This window comes from Dendrobates tinctorius, unplaced genomic scaffold, assembly GCF_039654945.1.
Source record: "Dendrobates tinctorius isolate UK_male_01 unplaced genomic scaffold, ASM3965494v1 ptg000021l, whole genome shotgun sequence".
Classification (NCBI taxonomy): domain Eukaryota; kingdom Metazoa; phylum Chordata; class Amphibia; order Anura; family Dendrobatidae; genus Dendrobates; species Dendrobates tinctorius.
The window spans coordinates 45,555,269-45,575,344 of NW_027361689.1; the positions used below are offsets into that span (position 1 = coordinate 45,555,269).

The 20,076-nt window shown below is 40.0% G+C and overlaps 1 protein-coding gene across 1 annotated transcript; it reads right to left on the reverse strand.

Moving 5' to 3' along the window:
* Positions 1–1,791: 1,791 nt before the first annotated feature.
* Positions 1,792–15,860, reverse strand: LOC141083746 (serine/threonine-protein kinase SBK1-like). The gene is made up of 4 exons (XM_073568114.1): positions 15,632–15,860; positions 4,109–4,286; positions 2,768–2,970; positions 1,792–2,417 (listed from the first exon to the last, which is right to left on the reverse strand). The coding sequence occupies exons 2-4, from the start codon at positions 4,221–4,223 to the stop codon at positions 1,809–1,811; spliced, it is 927 nt and encodes a 308-aa protein (XP_073424215.1). The 5' UTR covers positions 4,224–4,286; positions 15,632–15,860; the 3' UTR covers positions 1,792–1,808.
* Positions 15,861–20,076: the final 4,216 nt, after the last annotated feature.

Here is a 20,076-nt window from a genome sequence, read left to right on the forward strand (position 1 = left end):
ATATGAGATACTTAGCACAAAATTTGGCCAAAAGATGTGAGCCCATTCACCAACTTCAAGGTGATCTCAATGAATGGGTCCCTATTCTAACTGCCTCATGTGAACTACTGGCTAATAACAAGATAAAGCCTATATTTATAGGAAGATAGGAACCAAAAAGTGATTGGATGCAATTAAAATCACAGCTTGACGAAGGGCGGAGTGCTCAGTCAGAAAGCTAACATACAAATGGCTAAATTTTGTGCTAAGTATCTCATATGTTTTTTCTAAATTCCAAAAGCCATTATGCTGTTCACATTTCATATGCCTTAATGCAATTGAGTGCAACCATTTCCTTATTTTGATATGTAAGCTGTTTTTTGGTATGCACCTATTCAGACTAGGATGTGCCGTCAGTTTTTTCTGTCATTTGTATGTTAGCTTTCTGACTGAGCACTCTGCCCTTCATCAAGCTGTGATTTTAATTGCATCCAATCACTTTTTGGTTCCTATCTTCCTATAAATATAGGCTTTATCTTGTTATTAGCCAGTAGTTCACTTGAGACAGTTAGAATAGGGACCCGTTCAATGAGATCACCTTGACGTTGGTGAATGTGCTCAGATCTTTTGGCCAAATTTTGTGCTAAGTATGTCATATGTTTTTTCTAAATTCCAAAAGCCATTATGCTATTCACATTTCATATATTTCATATTTGATATGCCTTAATGCAATTGAGTGCAACCATTTCCTTATTTTGCTATATTTATACTAGTTATTAACATTTTTTGCTCTTTATTGCACTATACATATATATTTTAATTACCAGTGATTGGCATGAGTGTGTTTTATATTGATATTTATTGTATTGTGGTTACTTCCTAACATATTTCATTTTGTCATTGGGCCGCTGTTTGTATAACAGCCTGTGCATTTGGTGGTACCCCATGGTAGTATGTCTCTCTTTGTATATTCAGTACCTTTTCGCTTGATATACTTTTAACATTGATTTTCAATAAAAATATCTTTTATTAAGTACCCTTTAAGTTACCAGTGTAGTCTTCATTTTTTGTAACATTTTGTGTGAATAGTTTGAAATTTTTGAAGGGATACATAAATCCTAACAGATACAGGGCTGTAAATATTTTGGACTTTTTTGTGTGATTATGCCTGTCTTCTCAGTAGCCATGACCACTCTGCTGCAAGAGGAGGTGAAGTAGGAGGAGTAGATGCAGGAACTGAAAATGCTCATTTGTGTATCCTAAGTGACCAGATGCACATGTTCCTTGTGTTCTTCAGTGGTCCCATTCAGATCAACCAAAAGACTTCTGATAATTGTAGTCCACTCTGGAGTTTCGACCACCAGTTTGAGATTAGAATGATCACCCCATGATTTCCTTCCATGAAGCCTTTCGAAATTTCCACTTTGGATTGAAGAGTCAATGTGATTCCTTCTGCATGGATCAATATGAATTTAATTAAGCCAAACACAGTGGGTGAGATAAATCAGCATAGTCCAAAAAAGAAAGGGCTGCTCCCTGCATAGTCAAACCTACACAAAAATCAGAGCTTTCAGCCCAAAGAAAGGTAACTATACCATAAATACAAAAATATAAAATTTATTGAAAATATAATTAAATACAAGAAGAAGTAAAAAACAACAGTAATCACAGATGTGTATACAGAGGATGCAAAAAGCAACTGGCGCATGCTCATATAAGGCACATATTAAGTTCTATTTTCCTTAATGGATTAATATGATTGGATTGTAGACTTCTGCTCCAAGACTTAATGTGCTGCTTTCCGGGTTCTGTTTCATCATAAACTGAAGCTATTGGCTGTCCTCCACAACTTCTATTACCAAATCTTCCTCCTGAGCCTCCATGTTGGTGCCATACTCCAAGACGTTTATTTTCCAGGGAATATTGAGGTAATCAAAGACAGACAGAATTGGAAGACGAGAAGATGGACATTGAACAAGGAGATTGCCCAACATTTTAATGGCTTCTCTTGAAAACCTCTCCCAACGAGCAGGTGGAGGAATCTGGTCTGGAGTTTTCTTCCAGTTGATGTACTCTTTGTACATTGAGTCTGTCTCTATTGCTTCCAGCCAGGGAAAATATCCAGTCAAAATAAGAAAGAGAAGAACCCCAAAGGCCCAAGTATCTATAGCAGGGCTCAAGACTAAATATTCTTCTTCTTTCAATTCACTCAATTCTGGAGACATGTATGGAATAATATGTGACATGGAGGACACATAGGTTCCCACTGGTTGGGTCAAACCAAAGTCACTCAGCTTGATTTCATAACAGTCCTTGTCCATGAGCAACACATTGTCTGGCTTCAGGTCTCTGTGCACCAATCGTCTACCATGCAAATAGTCGAGGGCCCAAGATATCTGTAATGCGCACCTCTTGACCGCCTCCTCGGGAATTCCAACCTGCAGAAAACAAATCAGTGTCATGAGATTTACTTGTGTAGTCCTTTATCTAAAGCAAAAATACTAAAATTTGAACAGTTTGCTATTGTTGGGACAGTGGATGCTGCAGTAGGTAAAACTGATTCTGTGATGGTCATATGGCATCAAAAAGTGCATTGTAATAAAAGACTCTTCCACCCTTTAAAAGGCTTGATGTATTTCCAAAGAGCTTTATACGCATTAGTTAGCTAACTGGCTATGTGAGTATATAGAATGTCTCCCTTATTGTTGATGTCTATCTCCAAGCTTTGGTGTTTCACAATAAAGTACGTATGTATTGTAAGAGAAGAACTGAAGCCGGCCTTTCTTACCTCACTTTGGATAATATCATGCAAGGTGCCCGCCGTTGCCAACTCCTGAGTCAGCACATAGTGGTCCATTGTGCCAATAAAGATGGGATATGTGCCAATAATGTTCGGGTGGTCAGAGAGGGTGATTGACAATGACAACTCCATCAGAAAGGTTTGCAGTTTAGTTCTGTCCTTCCTTATTAATTTCACAGCTGCTGGTTCTCCTAAAAAACACACAAAAAAGAAAAATGTATAACACCAGTTTAATCCCAAGTTTATCACTATAAAAATGATGCCAGATGTGCTTGGCATCCACTTATCCTTTTTACTTCAAATTAAAAACAAATATGATTAAACAAAAAAATACTTTAGATGAAAGTCAGGGAATGACAGGCTGAGGCTGCCATGAAAATTAGAACAAAGTTGACCGAAACAGCCAATTTTGGCATCCTCCAAATCTTAGAAAGATATCAGTGAGCAGAAATATCAGAAAGATAGAAATTCAATTCACAATTGTTGTTTGTTTTTTTTAGCTTAAATGTCACTATCTAGAGGAATGTACACAAGATCTATCATTTCGCTGACAGTCACCTTTCCAAACTCACCAGTACATGGAAACATTTGGCTCAGCTGTGGGTATAAAGATTAAGAGGTTGGAGCTAAAACTCATGATATTTTTTTCCTCCTTGGAGATAATTTTGACAGCCGCTGTCTAACATTAAACTTGGGACCTCTCGAAAACATGTTTGTGTTCTCTACAAAAGAGCCACTGTCTGAATCATCTTGCAGCCAACTATCTCCAGTGAGAAAAAAAAAACAACTGGGAGACCCAACTCCAACTTCTTAATCCTTTTGTCTCTCAATGACTTCTGTCAGGTTCACAATGGATGATGGAGCCTATTGATATTTTTAGATGGACATTTTTATAACATGAGAGAGTAAAGTTGGTCATACACATGGATATCTGTCGGCAGATCCATCTGACTTTGATGAAAGCTGATGACACAGAAGAAATGAAGCCCCCTCTCACTATTAACAGCTAGCGAGGTAACATTTGGCCAACATTTATTTCTCCTGACCTCTCTATTGTCATATGATCCCTATTTAACCCAACTATACACATTAGATATTGATCAAAATTTGCCAAATTTGGCAGGTTTGGATGATTTTACTCCTAGGTGTATGGGCATTTTGACAGCTGATGTTACTAAAATATTATGGACCTACCAATGACCTACAAATAAATAGCTCATCTCCATGGCCAGTTAAAGTCATTAATATATTAGACATATACATAAATTGCCACTTTTATTTCATCGATGTTCATAAATGATCATCTTTGTTTTTGCATTGTTCACATACCTGTTAATTTGTTCTGTGCAAGTACAACTTTTCCAAATGACCCTTGGCCAAGCTCCTTGATGACATTGTAGCATTCAGAAATCTCCACTATTTCCAAGATTTGGAAGGCGGCCATAGCTGCTTGAAAGTTGGTGATTCTTTGTGCTAACCAATAGAAACTCAGAAACTCTGTATGACCCTATAGGAAAACATAAGGAACACGATTAATACAACATAATTTGGTGATCACAATCCTCAGTTCTTTAGGCAGCTATCATAATTTAGAAACTCATCATACAACAAAAATAAATGCCAGTCAGTATCTTAATTAGGATTTTTGCTGTCAGCAACTTTTCCATGAAGTCATTATAATTACTGATAATATCAAAATTAGGATAAATCTAAATGGTGCTATGATAATAATCTCTAGATACAAACACTTCTGTATCTTTTATATGTTTGAGGATTAGGACAAGCAAGAAAATTAGAATTTGTAACCAGTGTAATGGCACTACAAATCTGAATAATTGTTGTTTGGTTATTTGGCAAGAAGACCCCAAACTCCTAATAAATAACACCAATGGATATACTATTCAAGAGTGATCTTACCTGGGTCAGGTTTTTGGTGAAAATTATAAGTTCTTTCTGCTCCAAAAAGTTGAATGATGTCGCTTTTTTATGGTTCAGTCAGAGAGGTCCTATCTCCACAGAGAAGTTCTCAGGAATAAGCCCACAAGACTCATGAAACTCTTCTAGCTTTTATAGTTAAGCAGCTACCTGGCATTGATGTCCATACTTCTCATTAGCCAATTGGATGTCAGAAACCTCCATTGAATTACAGATGAATGTGTCACAATGGTGGCTGGGAGGAGCCACCTTAGTATTGTTTATTTTGCTAGTAAATTGCTAATGTACTCTGCTCTGAATTTATTCTGCCCCTTACAGTCACATCTTACCTTAATGACCACCTGCTGCTTTCACCAAAAGAGAAACTGGCCCTATGTTTTTTTATATAAATATACATTTGTCATGTCAGAGGGGCATTTGTTTTTCTCTTGTGTAAAAAAATTCAAGCTTACCCTACCCATTAAATAATGACAACAATAAAAATAGAGGCACAGCCACAGGAGAGTAAAAATCCTCCAAAAATTCAAAAAAATGATGAGAATTGACAACACTTGGATAAACATGGGCACCATGCGAGCACTGTTTTTTGTGGACCTTTTGTCTTGAGAAACAGGTAAAAAATGGAGACTTCACATCTTTTTTTTTGTCCAGTGGTTTCGGAGAAAAAAGGATACGTGGACAGCCCCATAGCCTGTAATGGGCACATGATCTATCCATGAAAGAGAGACTTTTGATTGAGTCTGAAGTGTGCGCTGGACCAGCAGCTTTCTCTCCTGACCACCTGAATAACCTCCATTTTACATGAATTTGCTGTTGGGGGACAGTGAAGAGTCTGGTTAATATTACCATGGTTGTTATGAACAAGGCAGTAACTCCAGGAGTTCATCAAAAAATGGATAGAGCAAAACCCCTCATAACTCTCCTGGCAGCTCGGATTTTTCAGCCATATTGGGATAAGGTGTATGAAATCTTTATGTACAGGGTGGGTCATTTACATGGATACACCCAAATAAAATGGGAATGGTTGGTGATATCAACTTCCTGTTTGTAGCTCATTAGTATAAGGGAGGGGGGAAACTTTTCAAGATGTGTGGCAACCATGGTGGCCATTTTGAAGTCATCCATTTTAGATCCAACTTTATTTTTTTCAATGGGAAAAGGGTCACGTAACACATCAAACTTATTGAGAATTTCACAAGAAAAACAATGGTGTGCTTGGTTTTAACATAACTTTATTCTTTCAGGAGTTATTTACAAGTTTATGACCACTTTTGTGTTCAAAATGCTGCCCATTGTGTTGGATTGTCAATCCAACCCTCTTCTCCCACTCTTGACACACTGATAAACAGTAAATATTACAAATGTGCAGTAATTGGGATAGAAATATCTCATGTGTAAAAATCATTAACCCAAACTAAGGTGACTTGTCCCAGCCTAACAGAAGTTATTACCACGATAATGTCACCTCGTTCGGCGTTCTGGTGATTACACTGTGCTGGTCTGTGACCCGTAAATGAGATGAATAGGGAAAGAGAGATCCTAAGATCCTAGGCGTCAGACAAGTCTGCGCATGCTCCATAACATAGGAAGTCATCGGTGCCATCTTGGTAAAGGTAAAATGGAAAAAAGATATTCCAAGTGTAATGTGCATTTCCGTGACACATGAAGTTATTGGCTCCATCTTGAAAAGGGTAAAAAAGGTGCCAATCAGAATATTAACGCTTTATACAAATGTAAGAGTGTACCTTTATTATAGCCAATTTTTCCATATACCTGCTGCACACTATTACATTTTTTATGGCCTTTGGAATTATATAAAGGGATCTGCTGACATTCTGCTTAACAAAGCCCGACCCATTGGTCCTAAGAGATCCCCCTATTGCTACCCATTGTACAATAGATGTTACCATATTTTTCAATTGGATGTGAAGATTTGGAGCCGTTTATCTGCTCCAATCATTTTGGTTAGCTGATTACTCTACTTTTAGATTCGGATGAGAGATCTGTGTCTGTATTAGATATGGATGTCTATGGATAGCTGAGCACCTTTAGTGGAGCAGCCCCAACTGAGGAGGATCCCTTAGGATCAATGAGTTGGGCTTTGTTAAGCATAAAGTCAGCAAATCCTTAATTCCATTTTTAAGGCCTAATGCATCTCTATAGTTTGTACTCTTATAACTGGGATAGATATAGCTCATGTGGAGGCATAATGATTCCTCTTTTATTATATTCACTGCAATCCTGAGAAAGGTTCACACTATGATCCTTATCATTGCCACATGGCCAATAAATTTCACTATTTTTTTTTTATTTTACTAATTTTGGTGTGCTGCCTCTAGGTATTATTTTTTATCCATCTCACTTTTCTCCTCTTTATCCCGGTCATATCTCACATGTATCTCAGATCGTTGAGCTGACAGCAATCTAATGTGTGTGGGGGGGCTTCTTAGTATTTGGCCTCGCCTCCATTACAGATGTCGCGACTATTTGGTGTGTGTATAATGTGTACAATGCTTTCAGGTTTGACTTTTTTTTAGCTAACTTCTATTTTTTAGCACAATTTTTTCTTTCAAAGAGTAACTTGCCACATATGTAATCAATACTGAGTGATAGCCTCACGCTCTACATAGATCTATCTGAGATCTCTTCCCCACAATATACAGTGTGTCCATAAAGTCATGGTGCACTTTTGACCAGTCACATGAGAGCAACAAAGGACAATAGAAATGTGAACTCTGCTCCAAATAGAAGGAAAACCCTCCCAGTTTCTGTAGGATGATGTTGCAGCACGTGCACATGGGCAGATGATGACGCAACACCATGTACAGAGACATTATTCACTCTGTTACACCAGACGTCCTTACCCGTGTGTGGCAAGAACGTCACTATCGTTTGGATGTGTGTAGGGAAACAAATGGAGCCCACATAGAACTGCACTGAGTAGGTATGAAACTAGGAGAGTTTTCCTTTTATTTGGAGCAGATTTCACATTTCTATCGTCTTTTGTTGCTTTCCAGTGACTGGTCAAAAGTGCACCATGACTTTACGGACACACTGTATTGAGCTCAAACCTGACACGATACATTTTAAAGAGACTTACAAGGACAGAATTTTCTTTTTCTTTAAGCGTAATTATTTTATTACCGACTTTATTCAATGATAAAATGATACTTCTGTTTTTTGTTATATTCGCTTTTTGATGTATGAGCTTTATCCTCTACCACATGATTGTATAACCTTTCCCCTTGTTGCCCTTTCTGAATTTTTCATTTATTCAGCCGGAGTTACTGTGAAATGTGCTGACAGTAAACCATCATCATTACATCTTGGCTTGTCGTTCATTCAGCAGCGCAAGATACTCCCATATTCCTTGGCATATTCCATACACGCACCCTCAGACGCAGCGGCAGCTGGAATGTATGCATTATCACTTACCCTTTGATTCCTCTTTACTTCTTGGATAAGACCCTTTTGTGCTTTTGCATTTTTTTAATCCAAAAACCTCCATTGAATTACTGACTTAGGTGTGTCCTAGAAGCAGGACATTCATTTACACCTCATTGATATTTAATTAGCTGTGAATAAACCAACATTGGCACCGGGGAGGCGCCCACCTTAGTATTGTTTTTGTTGCTGGTAAATTGATGGTGTGATCAGTTCTGAGTTTATTCTACTGCTGCTTTCATCACTAGAGAAACTGGTCCCATATTTTTATAGAAATATTCATTTGCCAGGCAGGTTCTAGTATTCAGTGTTTATGGCCATAAACTGACCTAACATATCTTGTAGGATAGTTTTGTCCCAGCTGACGTTATTATTACATAGACTATTCTGTTATTTCCATTTGTCCTAAAGTGAAACTCCTAATACAACTACAGGGAAAGGCCCCATACACAGACAAAATGGGGGCAATGAACGATCATTCTCCGATTGCCCCAAACACATCACAGAATATATCGGCCAATGGTTTTGTCCGAGCGTTAGAACTGAACATCTGCTGAGAAAATCCAACTCCTGGACCAGTGTTTTGATCAATTATAAATGTTCGTTGGTCGATACGCACAATCGGTCATTTCCACCACAGACAACGGTCGCTCATTATGGCTGAGATCAGATATTTCATTCTAGATATATCTAATAATGTGAAGGGGCTTCAGAAGTCTACACACAGCTCAGAATTGGCAGATTTGTAAATATTGCCGCAAATCTGAGAAAAATCTGCGGGAAGATTAATAAATTACATCCGTACCAAATTGTGTGGATAATGAAGGAGGCAAAGAAATAATTCACTTACAATCCATACAAAATTTTGCAAATAAGATTTTTTTCAAATTTAATTTGGGATTATTTCTTCCTCAAACTAATTAATCTGTCAGAATTGATCTAAAAATCTAGACTCCATCTCAGATTCTGTCGGGAAAATGTAGGGAACATCTAGGTGAGATTAGTAAATGTCTCCAAATTATCTACTGCAGAAGCACAAACTATTTCCAGGAAAGTCTCCGATAGGCAGTTTTCATTATAATAACAGACTTTTTTTGATCAGAGCGCTTCATCTGATTTTTACCCATTTTTGATCCTTGTCTGTTTTTCGCTTGTGCCAAGAAAAAAAAAAAATTCAAGCTTCTCCTACTCATAAAATATTAAAAATGGACAACACTTGGATAACACATGGATGCCAGAGTGTGTTTTTCTTTCGGGACCATTTCTCTTGAATGGGCAAATCTTGATTTGCAAAACAACAAAAAAATATAATGGAGACACCACTTTTTTTTTTTTTTTACAGTCGTTACTCAAGAAAAACAAATGTGAACAGCCCCATAGGCATCAATTGCCAGTATGTCTTTCACAAAAAGATCAAGTATTCATTACAGGCTAAGTGTGAACTGGACCAGCAGCCTTCTCTCCCGACCACCTGACTAACCTCCATTTTATATGAATCTGCTGTTGGGGGTCAGTGAAGAAAGAGTCCGGCCAGTATTAATAAGGTTATGAATAAAGGCCCCGGTCACAGATAGCAATCTTGCAGCGAGATCGCTGCTGAGTCACAAGTTTTGTGTCACAACAGCGATCTCACCAGCGAGATCGCTGTGTGTGACAGCGATCAGCGACCGGCCCCCCTGCCGGTTTTGCTGATCGCTCTGGGAAACCTCTGGACTTTTCTATGGTCGCTGGTCTCCCGCTGGCCAGCACGCATCGCTGCGTGTGACAGGCGGGAGACCAGCGATCTGCTGGTAACTAATGTACACATCGAGTATCCAAAAAATGCGTCCCTTAGATACCCGATGTGTATGTTAGTTACCAGCGCGCTGATGCAGGGAGCTGGTAACTAACGTACACATCGGGTATCTAAGGGACGTCGCTGTGCTGATTGCTGGTGAAGCTGTCTGCTTGACAGCTCACCAGCGATCATGTAGCGATTCACCAGCGATCCTGACACGTTGATATCGTTATCGGGATCGCTGGTGAGTCGCTATGTGAGACGGGGCCCTAAGGCAGTAATTCTAGGGATTTGTCAATATATGTACAGAGGGAAACCCTTCTCATAACTCTGCTGCCAGCTCGGATTTTTCAGCCATATCGGGATGAGGGTTATGAAATCTTTGTCTACATTGAGCTGTAAATTTTTGTAGATTTACAACATAAGATCCACACTAGCTCCTGTCCACAGCTGTAATGTCCAGATGTGTTCTTAAGATGCTCATGTCAGCTTTACCCCAATATTTATCCTGCTATGAGCAGTTTTTTTCAGGGTACGTGCAGAGAAGAATATTTTCGATCAGTGTGTGTGGTCCAACAAAACATCAGATGGCACTTGGATCAATGTTATTCTAAGGGGCTGTGCAAATTCCCATTTTTTTCTATGAACCAAGTTTGCCCGAAGAAGAAACTGCAGAATGCGCCATTTTGCTTCTGCTTTTTACGTACTGATAAAATGGAGAAGATGGAAAATTTTTGTTTTTTTTCCCCTCTATCTTCTCCACACTATGTTGAGATCACACTATCAGCAAACTCATAGCATAATAGAGCTGATTTTCTCAGATGACAGTAAATATGGTCGTGTAACTCTAGCCTAACAGACATACAGTATATTCACCATAGTGGGGAAAAAAGCCTAAAAGTCTCAACTGAAGCCGAAACCTGTCTGATATTTGTGTCTATAATAGAAAATCCATATCTTATTGACATGACGGTAAAGTCATTTTACACTTGTTTTGATCTCTCCATTGTCTCTTTCTGGTTGTCTAATCTTGAGGTAGAGATTGATCAGGCATATTGTTTGATGAAAAGATGAGCACCACCATGGGTCTTGTGGCTGCCAATAGTATAGCATGCTGACCATAGCAAAGAAAATCGGATTAAAATCCAGAACTCACCATGCTCATGTAGACACCTCCATTACATATCATTATGGCTGCTGCTTTCACAGCTGACCAACAGGAGCAGATGCAAAACATGAAGGTGGCAGCAAATCCACTTCTTTATTCCAAAACCATTAAATAGTTTCTCATGCTGTCCAAGCCAAGATCTCTTAGATTGCTCTTAGAGAGATGATAATTTGGACAGCATGAGAAACTTTCTAATGTTATTGGAATAAAGAAGTGGTTACCTGCACGTTTTTTTTAATTTTTGCATTCCGAGACCACTCATGTGGTGTCTTCTCAACCACGTAGATGGCACACCACAATTTTGCCCAAGATCATGACCATGAATAAAAAATGTTTACTAAACATCCTTCAAGAGCAACTTCTCCCATCATCCAGGAGAAATGTGGAGATGAGCAATGTTTTTTTTCCCAGCATGATGGCAATGTCCCAAGGCAAAGTTGATAACTAAATGGATTTAGCTACCTTGGATCATTGGGCTGATCGCTATCTAATGTATAGGGGGCATCACAGTGTTTGTCCTTGTTTGTGTTACAGATGTACTAACAATTAGGAGCCATCAATGATCTGTGCCAGAAGACTTTCCCTCAGAATGGATCACCTGTGGAGACCCATCATAGATCTACAGCTTCTAGAATTACATGTGGATGTACTCAGAGGGGCTTCACTTGTGGCCATTAGCCTCACATTAGCCCCTTGATGTCGCTCCTTTGTGGTCACTGGTTATTGTGAGGCTCATTAGTACAATCAGACGTTTCTCATAGCCTCAGGTGTCTCCATCTCCCTTGACTCCAAACTTTTACATCTGCATCAGAGTCTTCCCTCATATTCTGAGCAAGATCAGACCCTCATAATCAGTCTCTACAAATATCCATTCGCTACATATTTATCATACCAGGAAGATTTTAAAATATTAAGTAAAATGTAATTAAATTGTATTATTTTTAACTTATTTTGTCTTTCAGTGATCTAATGCCAAGTCTACCTCTAAATTTTTTTTATGTATTCTTGGGAAATTTGAGACACATAATTGGTTATACAAGAATATAAATGTATGAAAAAAAAATCTTTAAAAGAAAAAAAACAAACATATCTGCCCATTATAGTGTTACTAGAAAGGGGATTGCTCATTGAGTGGCCAAAATTCCAGAAGAACCAAAACCTATTACAAGTAAAACCAATAGATATATAATTGAGGAGTGGTGTTAGCAATTTCACCAAAACCCACCTCAAGTTATACATCCTACAAGCAGTAAACCAAAGTAAAGCTGCCAATATAAAGTCTTTATTGATTACATAATTTAATAAAAGATATAGGTAGAAAAAAAAACAAAAAAACAGAAGACTACAAACTGTCAGAGGCCACACAGGAGACCTTACAATCTATTATGAATATTTATCTTAATGATATGATGTAATGTAGATACATGACTGGTACCAACTATTACATGAGCAAGTGTCACAATATGAGAGATGAAAAACCTACAAGAAAACAAAATAAGCAAAAACCCTTCTGTGACTAAATAAGTAAAAAGCAAATGTGCATTTAAATAACACAGTTCTTAGTAATACTGTTTTTGATTAAAAAACAGGGCATAAAAGCCGTCCCACCAGTTTTGTAAATTATATGGCCCATGTGAACATGCATTTATATGCTGCAAGTGTACCAACGCCAACCAGGCTCAATTTTTGTGTTTTTTTCTTTGTATTTTCGCATTCTGTACTAGCTGGGGTGTGGCCACCATTTTCCTGAACTGGAAATCACATTTAGGGCTCATACTCACTTGCGAGAGACTCACATGATTCTCATACAACTCTCTCACATGATAACCTGGCACTGCCACTGGCACTCGGACTGGAGCATGCGGCTACATGTATTTCTATGCAGCCGCACGCTCCGGTTCGAGTGCCGACAGCAGTGCCAGGTTTTCATGCGAAAGACTCGTATGAGCATCGTGCGAGTCTCTCACAAGTGAGTATGCCCTTAGGCCGGGATCACACATGCGAGAAACTCGGATGAGTCTCACCTGTTAATACCTGGCACTGCCGCCGGCACTTGGATCGGAGCGTGCAGCCGCATAGCAATACAAGCAGCCGCACACTCTGCTCCTGAGGGCTGGCGGCAGTGCCGGGTATTAACATGCAAGACTTGTCCAAATTTCTCACATGTGTTGTCCCGGCCTTAGAGGCGTCCCCAGACTGGTTTCCACTGGTTGGGACCAGGTCTTTTTGTCTGCCCTTATTCACACACCGAGGTCAACTTTGAAACAGGGTAAGGTCTTTAATATTAAACAGTGTAGGACCATCCCGATCAGAGTCACCTTGTCGATGGTGGGATGACTTTTATGCCAGTTTTGATCAAACACAGTATTACTAAGAACTCTTATTTAAATGCACTTTTGCTTTTTACTTATTTAGTTAGGGTTTTTGCTTATTTTGTTTTTTTTGTTTCCTGTAGGTTTTGTATTTTCTACGGCCAGTGCGAACATGCATTTACGTGCTGCATGTGTACCAACTCAAACCAGGCTCAATTTTTGTGTGTTTTTTACAATATGAGAGATGTAGAGAAATACATTAATATATCAATAAATATGCAGTACTGAAGTTACAATAATTTTAGTGATTAAAGGTTGTGAAAACCCAAGAATGCTCTTCTACAATTAGACAATGTTGCTATTGATAGGAGGGAATGGTTAATAAGACGACTTCAAAAAACACAAATATGTATCACTCCAAGACACACATGTAGAGTGCTGTGTGCAGAACTACAAAAAGTACTACTAACATAATGGTGTCATCAGCAAAGGGATAATAATTATCCAAAACACACCACTTCACAAAGAGATAATTAATAGAAAAGCATAAATCTTTGGAGGTATAAACATACAGATATGAAGACAACTTGGACCGTGTGTACCACGAGGCATATATGAGGTATAGAAAAAAATAGGGACTCAAGTCCATACATACAGTGAAACAGACCAAAATTCAGGACGCAACACAGTTAAATGATCACAGTAAAGCTCCACCAGGTCAGAGAAAAAAAAAACCTCTACCAAACGGAACAGTAATTTATCAATTGATCTTACCCATGTTGCTGTAGGCCTCTGTCTGTGATACCACTGAACTCCCTGACATGCGTTTTGCAGATGTGCTTTCTCAAGGGGATTGTGTTTATTAATTATGTTTGTGAAGAGGTGTCTTTTGGATAATTCTTATCCCTTTTTTGATGTCATGTTTCATGAACACCTATTTACTATTATTAGATAATTGGTTCAGGCTGAGGCCCCTTTTAAAGATTGATATGTTGGTGGACACTATTTTGATTTTAGCATAACTGTGTTTATAGTCCTACTAGACAATATTATTATTATTATTATTATTTATTGTTATAGCGCCATTTATTCCATGGCGCTTTACATGTGAGGAGGGGTATACATAAAAACAAGTACAATAATCTTAAACAATACAAGTCATAACTGGTACAGGAGGAGAGAGGACCCTGCCCGCGAGGGCTCACAATCTTCAAGGGATGGGTGATAATACAGTAGGCGAGGGTAGAGCTGGTCGTGCAGCGGTTTGGTCGATCGGTGGTTACTGCAGGTTATAGGCTTGTCGGAAGAGGTGGGTCTTCAGGCTCTTTTTGAAGGTTTCGATGGTAGGTGAGAGTCTGATATGTTGTGGTAGAGAGTTCCAGAGTAGGGGTGATGCGCGAGAGAAATCTTGTATGCGATTGTGGGAAGAGGAGATAAGAGGGGAGTAGAGAAGGAGATCTTGTGAGGATCGGAGGTTGCGTGCAGGAAAGTACCGGGAGACGAGGTCACAGATGTATGGAGGAGACAAGTTGTGGATGGCTTTGTATGTCATGGTTAGGGTTTTGTAATGGAGTCTCTGGGCAATTGGGAGCCAGTGAAGGGATTGACAGAGGGGAGAAGCTGGGGAATAGCGGGGGGACAGGTGGATTAGTCGGGCAGCAGAGTTTAGAATAGATTGGAGGGGTGCGAGAGTGTTTGAGGGGAGGCCACAGAGCATGAGGTTGCAGTAGTCAAGGCGAGAGATGATGTCAATTAATCAAAAATCAAATATCAATTAATAAGTGTACTCAACCAATCAATACATATGATTCTAGCGTATGATATAGATCAATTAATATACAAGATAACCTTTTAACTATATAGCAGTGGACATAGTCCTACTCAAAATATTGACCCTTTTATCTGTATCTGCACCAATCCCTGGACAAGTACATAAATTAAATGTGGCACTATTCAAACAAAGAAATTCCTAGGGAAAGGTTTTGAGTTTTCATACTGTAACGGCAAAGAAAAAATGTATAAGCAAGGCACATACAAGGGATATGTTAACGTGGGTATATCAACCTGTGTGAACTCTGAAGCAAATATACCCTATGGGAATGTACCTTGCTTAAAATTTGTCAGACAAAATCAGCAGTGTGTCACTGAAGTAGAAGTGGCTTCCCTAAGGCATTAAATGTACCCTTGGTTCTCCACTACAGTCTACTTGTCCTTACCTTCAATTACAATGAATTCCTCTTCCAAATGTTCCATCTCAACTTTAGCTTCTGCAATCTTGTGGGGATTTTTCAGCTAGTCATCTTCTCCCCATGTCAAGTCAAGATAGTTCAGGAAAGTGTTTCCTGGATTCCTGGTAGTGGTGGTGGCAGCATCTTCAGAGAACAATACATTGAATAATTCATGAGCTTTATTGGTACGTTTGGTCCAGTGTCCTGGAGGTGCAGTATTGTTTCCAAAATGTTTCAAACATAGGATCACCTTCTCCTGCTCCTTCCCCATGTAAAATTTCCAGTAAATGCAATGTAATACACTAAAGTTCCACGTGTCAGTCCTGGATCTCAAGACGAGACCATCGACTGATATCAGAGGATATGAAGGGAATGAAGAGTGACATCGATGGTATGAGTATCAATAGCTTGTGTCTGAATGATTTTGGCCTAGTTAATGTGGAAGCAGCCTTGGTCTGGTTTTAAATCTTTATGCATCAGTTTTTTTTTACTCATGCTTATATTCTAGCTCATTGGTCAACTGTAGCGCAAAATGCTTCACCATCGCTTCTGGAATTCCCATCTAGAAAAATAGAAGAGACCATTAGATACATGCGCTAGCTCCACATTTCCCAAAACCATACACCTTTGCTAATTGAGAAAATAGAACTTTGTTTTGTCACTGGATAGGGATTTGTAACATGATTCCTATGTGTAGTAAAAATACTGTTATGCTAGTGTAGCAACTGACTTGAGAAAACAGGGAACAAATTAGAAATTGCAATTGACCATACCGATTCCCGTACAGACTAGAGATCCTGACACAGTGGTCCGTAGTAGTTCCTGCATGAGTAGAGATTGCCCCAACCACAAGCTAGAAGATGGCAATTCAGATCTATCTGCCTAAAAAGCTGTTGAGTTCTTCACATTCCTCCTAATGAATGGAAGGGTAGAGCAGAATGTGAACTACCTACAAGAAGGAAAGTGTGCTGAACAAACAAATTATCACCGAGTGAAGTAAATCATGAAATACCAAGCAATGAATAAAACTACCACCAAAAACATACTGCCTACTTCCTAAAGACAACAGAAGATAGGTGCAGAGAATAGCAAAGCAATAATCCTTAGGCCCCTTTCAGCGGTCAGTGTGTGCGGTATGTATGGCGACAGTTTTCACACGTAACAGAGACACTAACATACATAGACCCATTGAGCTAAATGGGTCTGTGCCCATGTCACAGTGTTTCCATAAACCATGTATCCATGGGCAAAATATGCTGACATGTCTGTTTAACAGCAGCATGGGCTGCAAAATGTCCTGCATACTGATGACATTCATGTATCCGTGTCACACACAAACGTCTAGAAAGCAGTGTTAATGTTAGAGCTGTTCCCTGATGCTGGATGTTGAAGACCGCTCTGATCATTCTCCCCTTCTCTGCCCGATATCAACGTGAGCAGGGGAGAATGTTGAGGACTATATTCAACTTATAACAGTGAGAGTAGGCGGTGGTCAACTGGATGACAACACTTATCAGCCTACACCTGCTGCCACTATTTACAGTGAAAGCAAGTGGAGGCTGATGGGAGTATTCAGCCGCCTTCATTATAAATAAATAACCCAATGTGGTTTGCCCTGTATTTTTGATAACCAGCCAGGCAAAACCGACAGCTGTGGGCTGCAACCCTCAGCTGTTTGTAAGGCTGGTTATCAAGAATGGAGGGGTCTCCACTAGGGATGAGCGAGTAGTGAAATACTCGGATTCACTGTACTCGCTACGAGTATATTCGGGTATTTGTAACGAGTAGCGAGTCCAATGTAAGTCTTTGGGAAATGCGAGTAATGGGCTGAGAATGTGTGTGGGCGGAGACTATCTGTGCACGTGGGCGTGTGTGTGGCACAACCCCGCAGAGGTCGGCACAGTTTGCAGAGCCTGGCACAGCCCCGCACGCACACAGCCCCGCAGACAGACACGCACACATTCTCCACACACACGCGCGCACACACACACACACACACACACACACACAGCCTCACAGACCCCTGCACACATAGTGATAGGCTATGACTATGACACTGCGCGGCTAGCCAATCACAGTAATGCCACAATAAAGAAGGCGGTCGCTTTACTGTGATTGGCTAACACATGCTGGGCGGGAGATCCTTATATTGCGAGGCGAGTTGTGAAATTTACTCACTAGGATTCGAGTACCGTATCCTAATGAGTGTACTTGCTCATTCCTAGTCCCCACATTTTTTTTTTAATTATTTAGATAAATAATTCTATAAAATGGCATGGATTCCCCCCCATTTTTGACCACCAACCAAGATAAAGCAGACAAGTTGGGGCTGTTATTCTCAGGCTGGCAAGGGGCCATGAATATTGATCCCCCAAGCCAGCTATTAGATGCATCAATTCTGGCATTTTGCCTGACTTTTCCCACTTACCCTGTGGTGGTGGCAAGTGGGGTAATAATTGTAGGGCTGATGTCACCTTTATTCTATGTGGAGACATCAAGCCCACAGATGAGTACACCTTTGGCCTGGGACAGCTCATAGAATCTCATGGCTTTCAGTATCATCTTTATGCTGATGACACACAGATCTACATCTCTGGACCAGATATCACCTCCCTACTAACCAGAATCCCTCAATGTCTGTCCACTATTTCATCCTTCTTCTCCACTAGATATCTGAAACTCAACATGGACAAAACAGAATTCATCATCTTTCCCCCATCTCACGTGACCCCCCCTACGAACCTATCAATTACAGTAAATGACTGCCCACTCTCCCCAGTCCCACAAGCTCGCTGCCTCGGAGTAATCCTTGATGCTGATCTCTCCTTCAAACCACATATCCAAACCCTTTCCACTTCCTGCCGACTTCAACTCAAAAATATTTCACGCATCCGTTCATTCCTCACCCAAGAATCTGCAAAAACCCTAGTCCATGCCCTCATCATCTCTCGCCTTGACTACTGCAACCTCATGCTCTGCGGCCTCCCCTCAAACACTCTCGCACCCCTCCAATCTATTCTAAACTCTGCTGCCCGACTAATCCACCTGTCCCCCCGCTATTCCCCAGCTTCTCCCCTCTGTCAATCCCTTCACTGGCTCCCAATTGCCCAGAGACTCCATTACAAAACCCTAACCATGACATACAAAGCCATCCACAACTTGTCTCCTCCATACATCTGTGACCTCGTCTCCCGGTACTTTCCTGCACGCAACCTCCGATCCTCACAAGATCTCCTTCTCTACTCCCCTCTTATCTCCTCTTCCCACAATCGCATACAAGATTTCTCTCGCGCATCACCCCTACTCTGGAACTCTCTACCACAACATATCAGACTCTCACCTACCATCGAAACCTTCAAAAAGAGCCTGAAGACCCACCTCTTCCGACAAGCCTATAACCTGCAGTAACCACCGATCGACCAAACCGCTGCACGACCAGCTCTACCCTCGCCTACTGTATTATCACCCATCCCTTGAAGATTGTGAGCCCTCGCGGGCAGGGTCCTCTCTCCTCCTGTACCAGTTATGACTTGTATTGTTTAAGATTATTGTACTTGTTTTTATGTATACCCCCCTCACATGTAAAGCGCCATGGAATAAATGGCGCTATAACAATAAATAATAATAATAATAATAATAATGAGTAATGAAAAGACATCTATAAAATGCTTCTCCATTGCTAATCCTATAGTTGATGTGTGTTTATTTACCATACATCAAGTACTGTATGAAGTCTTTAATTTGAAATAAACAATAAAACACTTCAATTTTTATTTAAAAATAAAAACATAGTAACTCACCTAAAGCTTAATTCCATTAAAGCCCTCGTCTCCTGCAATAAAACAAAACAAAAAAAAACAACCATATCCCTCACCTGTCCAACGTTCTGTCCCATGTAGCCATCCATGTTTTGGAATTAAATCGTTTTCAACCTGGACGAGGCCAAGATGCGACCTTCCAATTTGAGAATCACTGATGAATGAACTGCTGCAAAAGTAACATCGTCGACATTTCCACAGGTCACAGACTGCATTCCCAGCCGGGCAACACTCTGGTGACCTAAGTATCATCAGAAGTTACCGAGTTCACCTTGCAAAATTGCTACTGAGGCAGCACATGGGCAGCATATGGTTGCCGCTAGTATTACACACATGGACATTGATATCTCAAGTACCAGAAATATCAGTGTGATGCTAGTCACTTCTCACAGCCAAACTAAGTCAGACCGGTCAAGGAGTCCAAGGTCAGAAGCCAGGAGGGTACATCAAACAGAAGGAAGAGACAAATGCATAGTCAGGAAACATTCTGAGGTCAGAGTAACGGGAGGATAACGAATCAGAGCTGAAGGGGTTAAACAGGCAGATGGTCAGAATGAAGTCCAAGGTGCGGCAGAACATCAAGTATATAGAACTAAAGGCACAGGAAGCACAAAC

Bases quoted from the DNA above. Each gene is read 5' to 3' on its own strand.
- LOC141083746 (XM_073568114.1), bottom strand. From the start codon at position 4,223: ATGGCCGCCTTCCAAATCTTGGAAATAGTGGAGATTTCTGAATGCTAC. The intron at 2,971-4,108 runs GTATGTGAACAA...TGTGTTTTTTAG, and splicing joins TGCACAGAACAAATTAACAG to GAGAACCAGCAGCTGTGAAA. The intron at 2,418-2,767 runs GTAAGAAAGGCC...TGTTTTCTGCAG, and splicing joins ATGATATTATCCAAAGTGAG to GTTGGAATTCCCGAGGAGGC.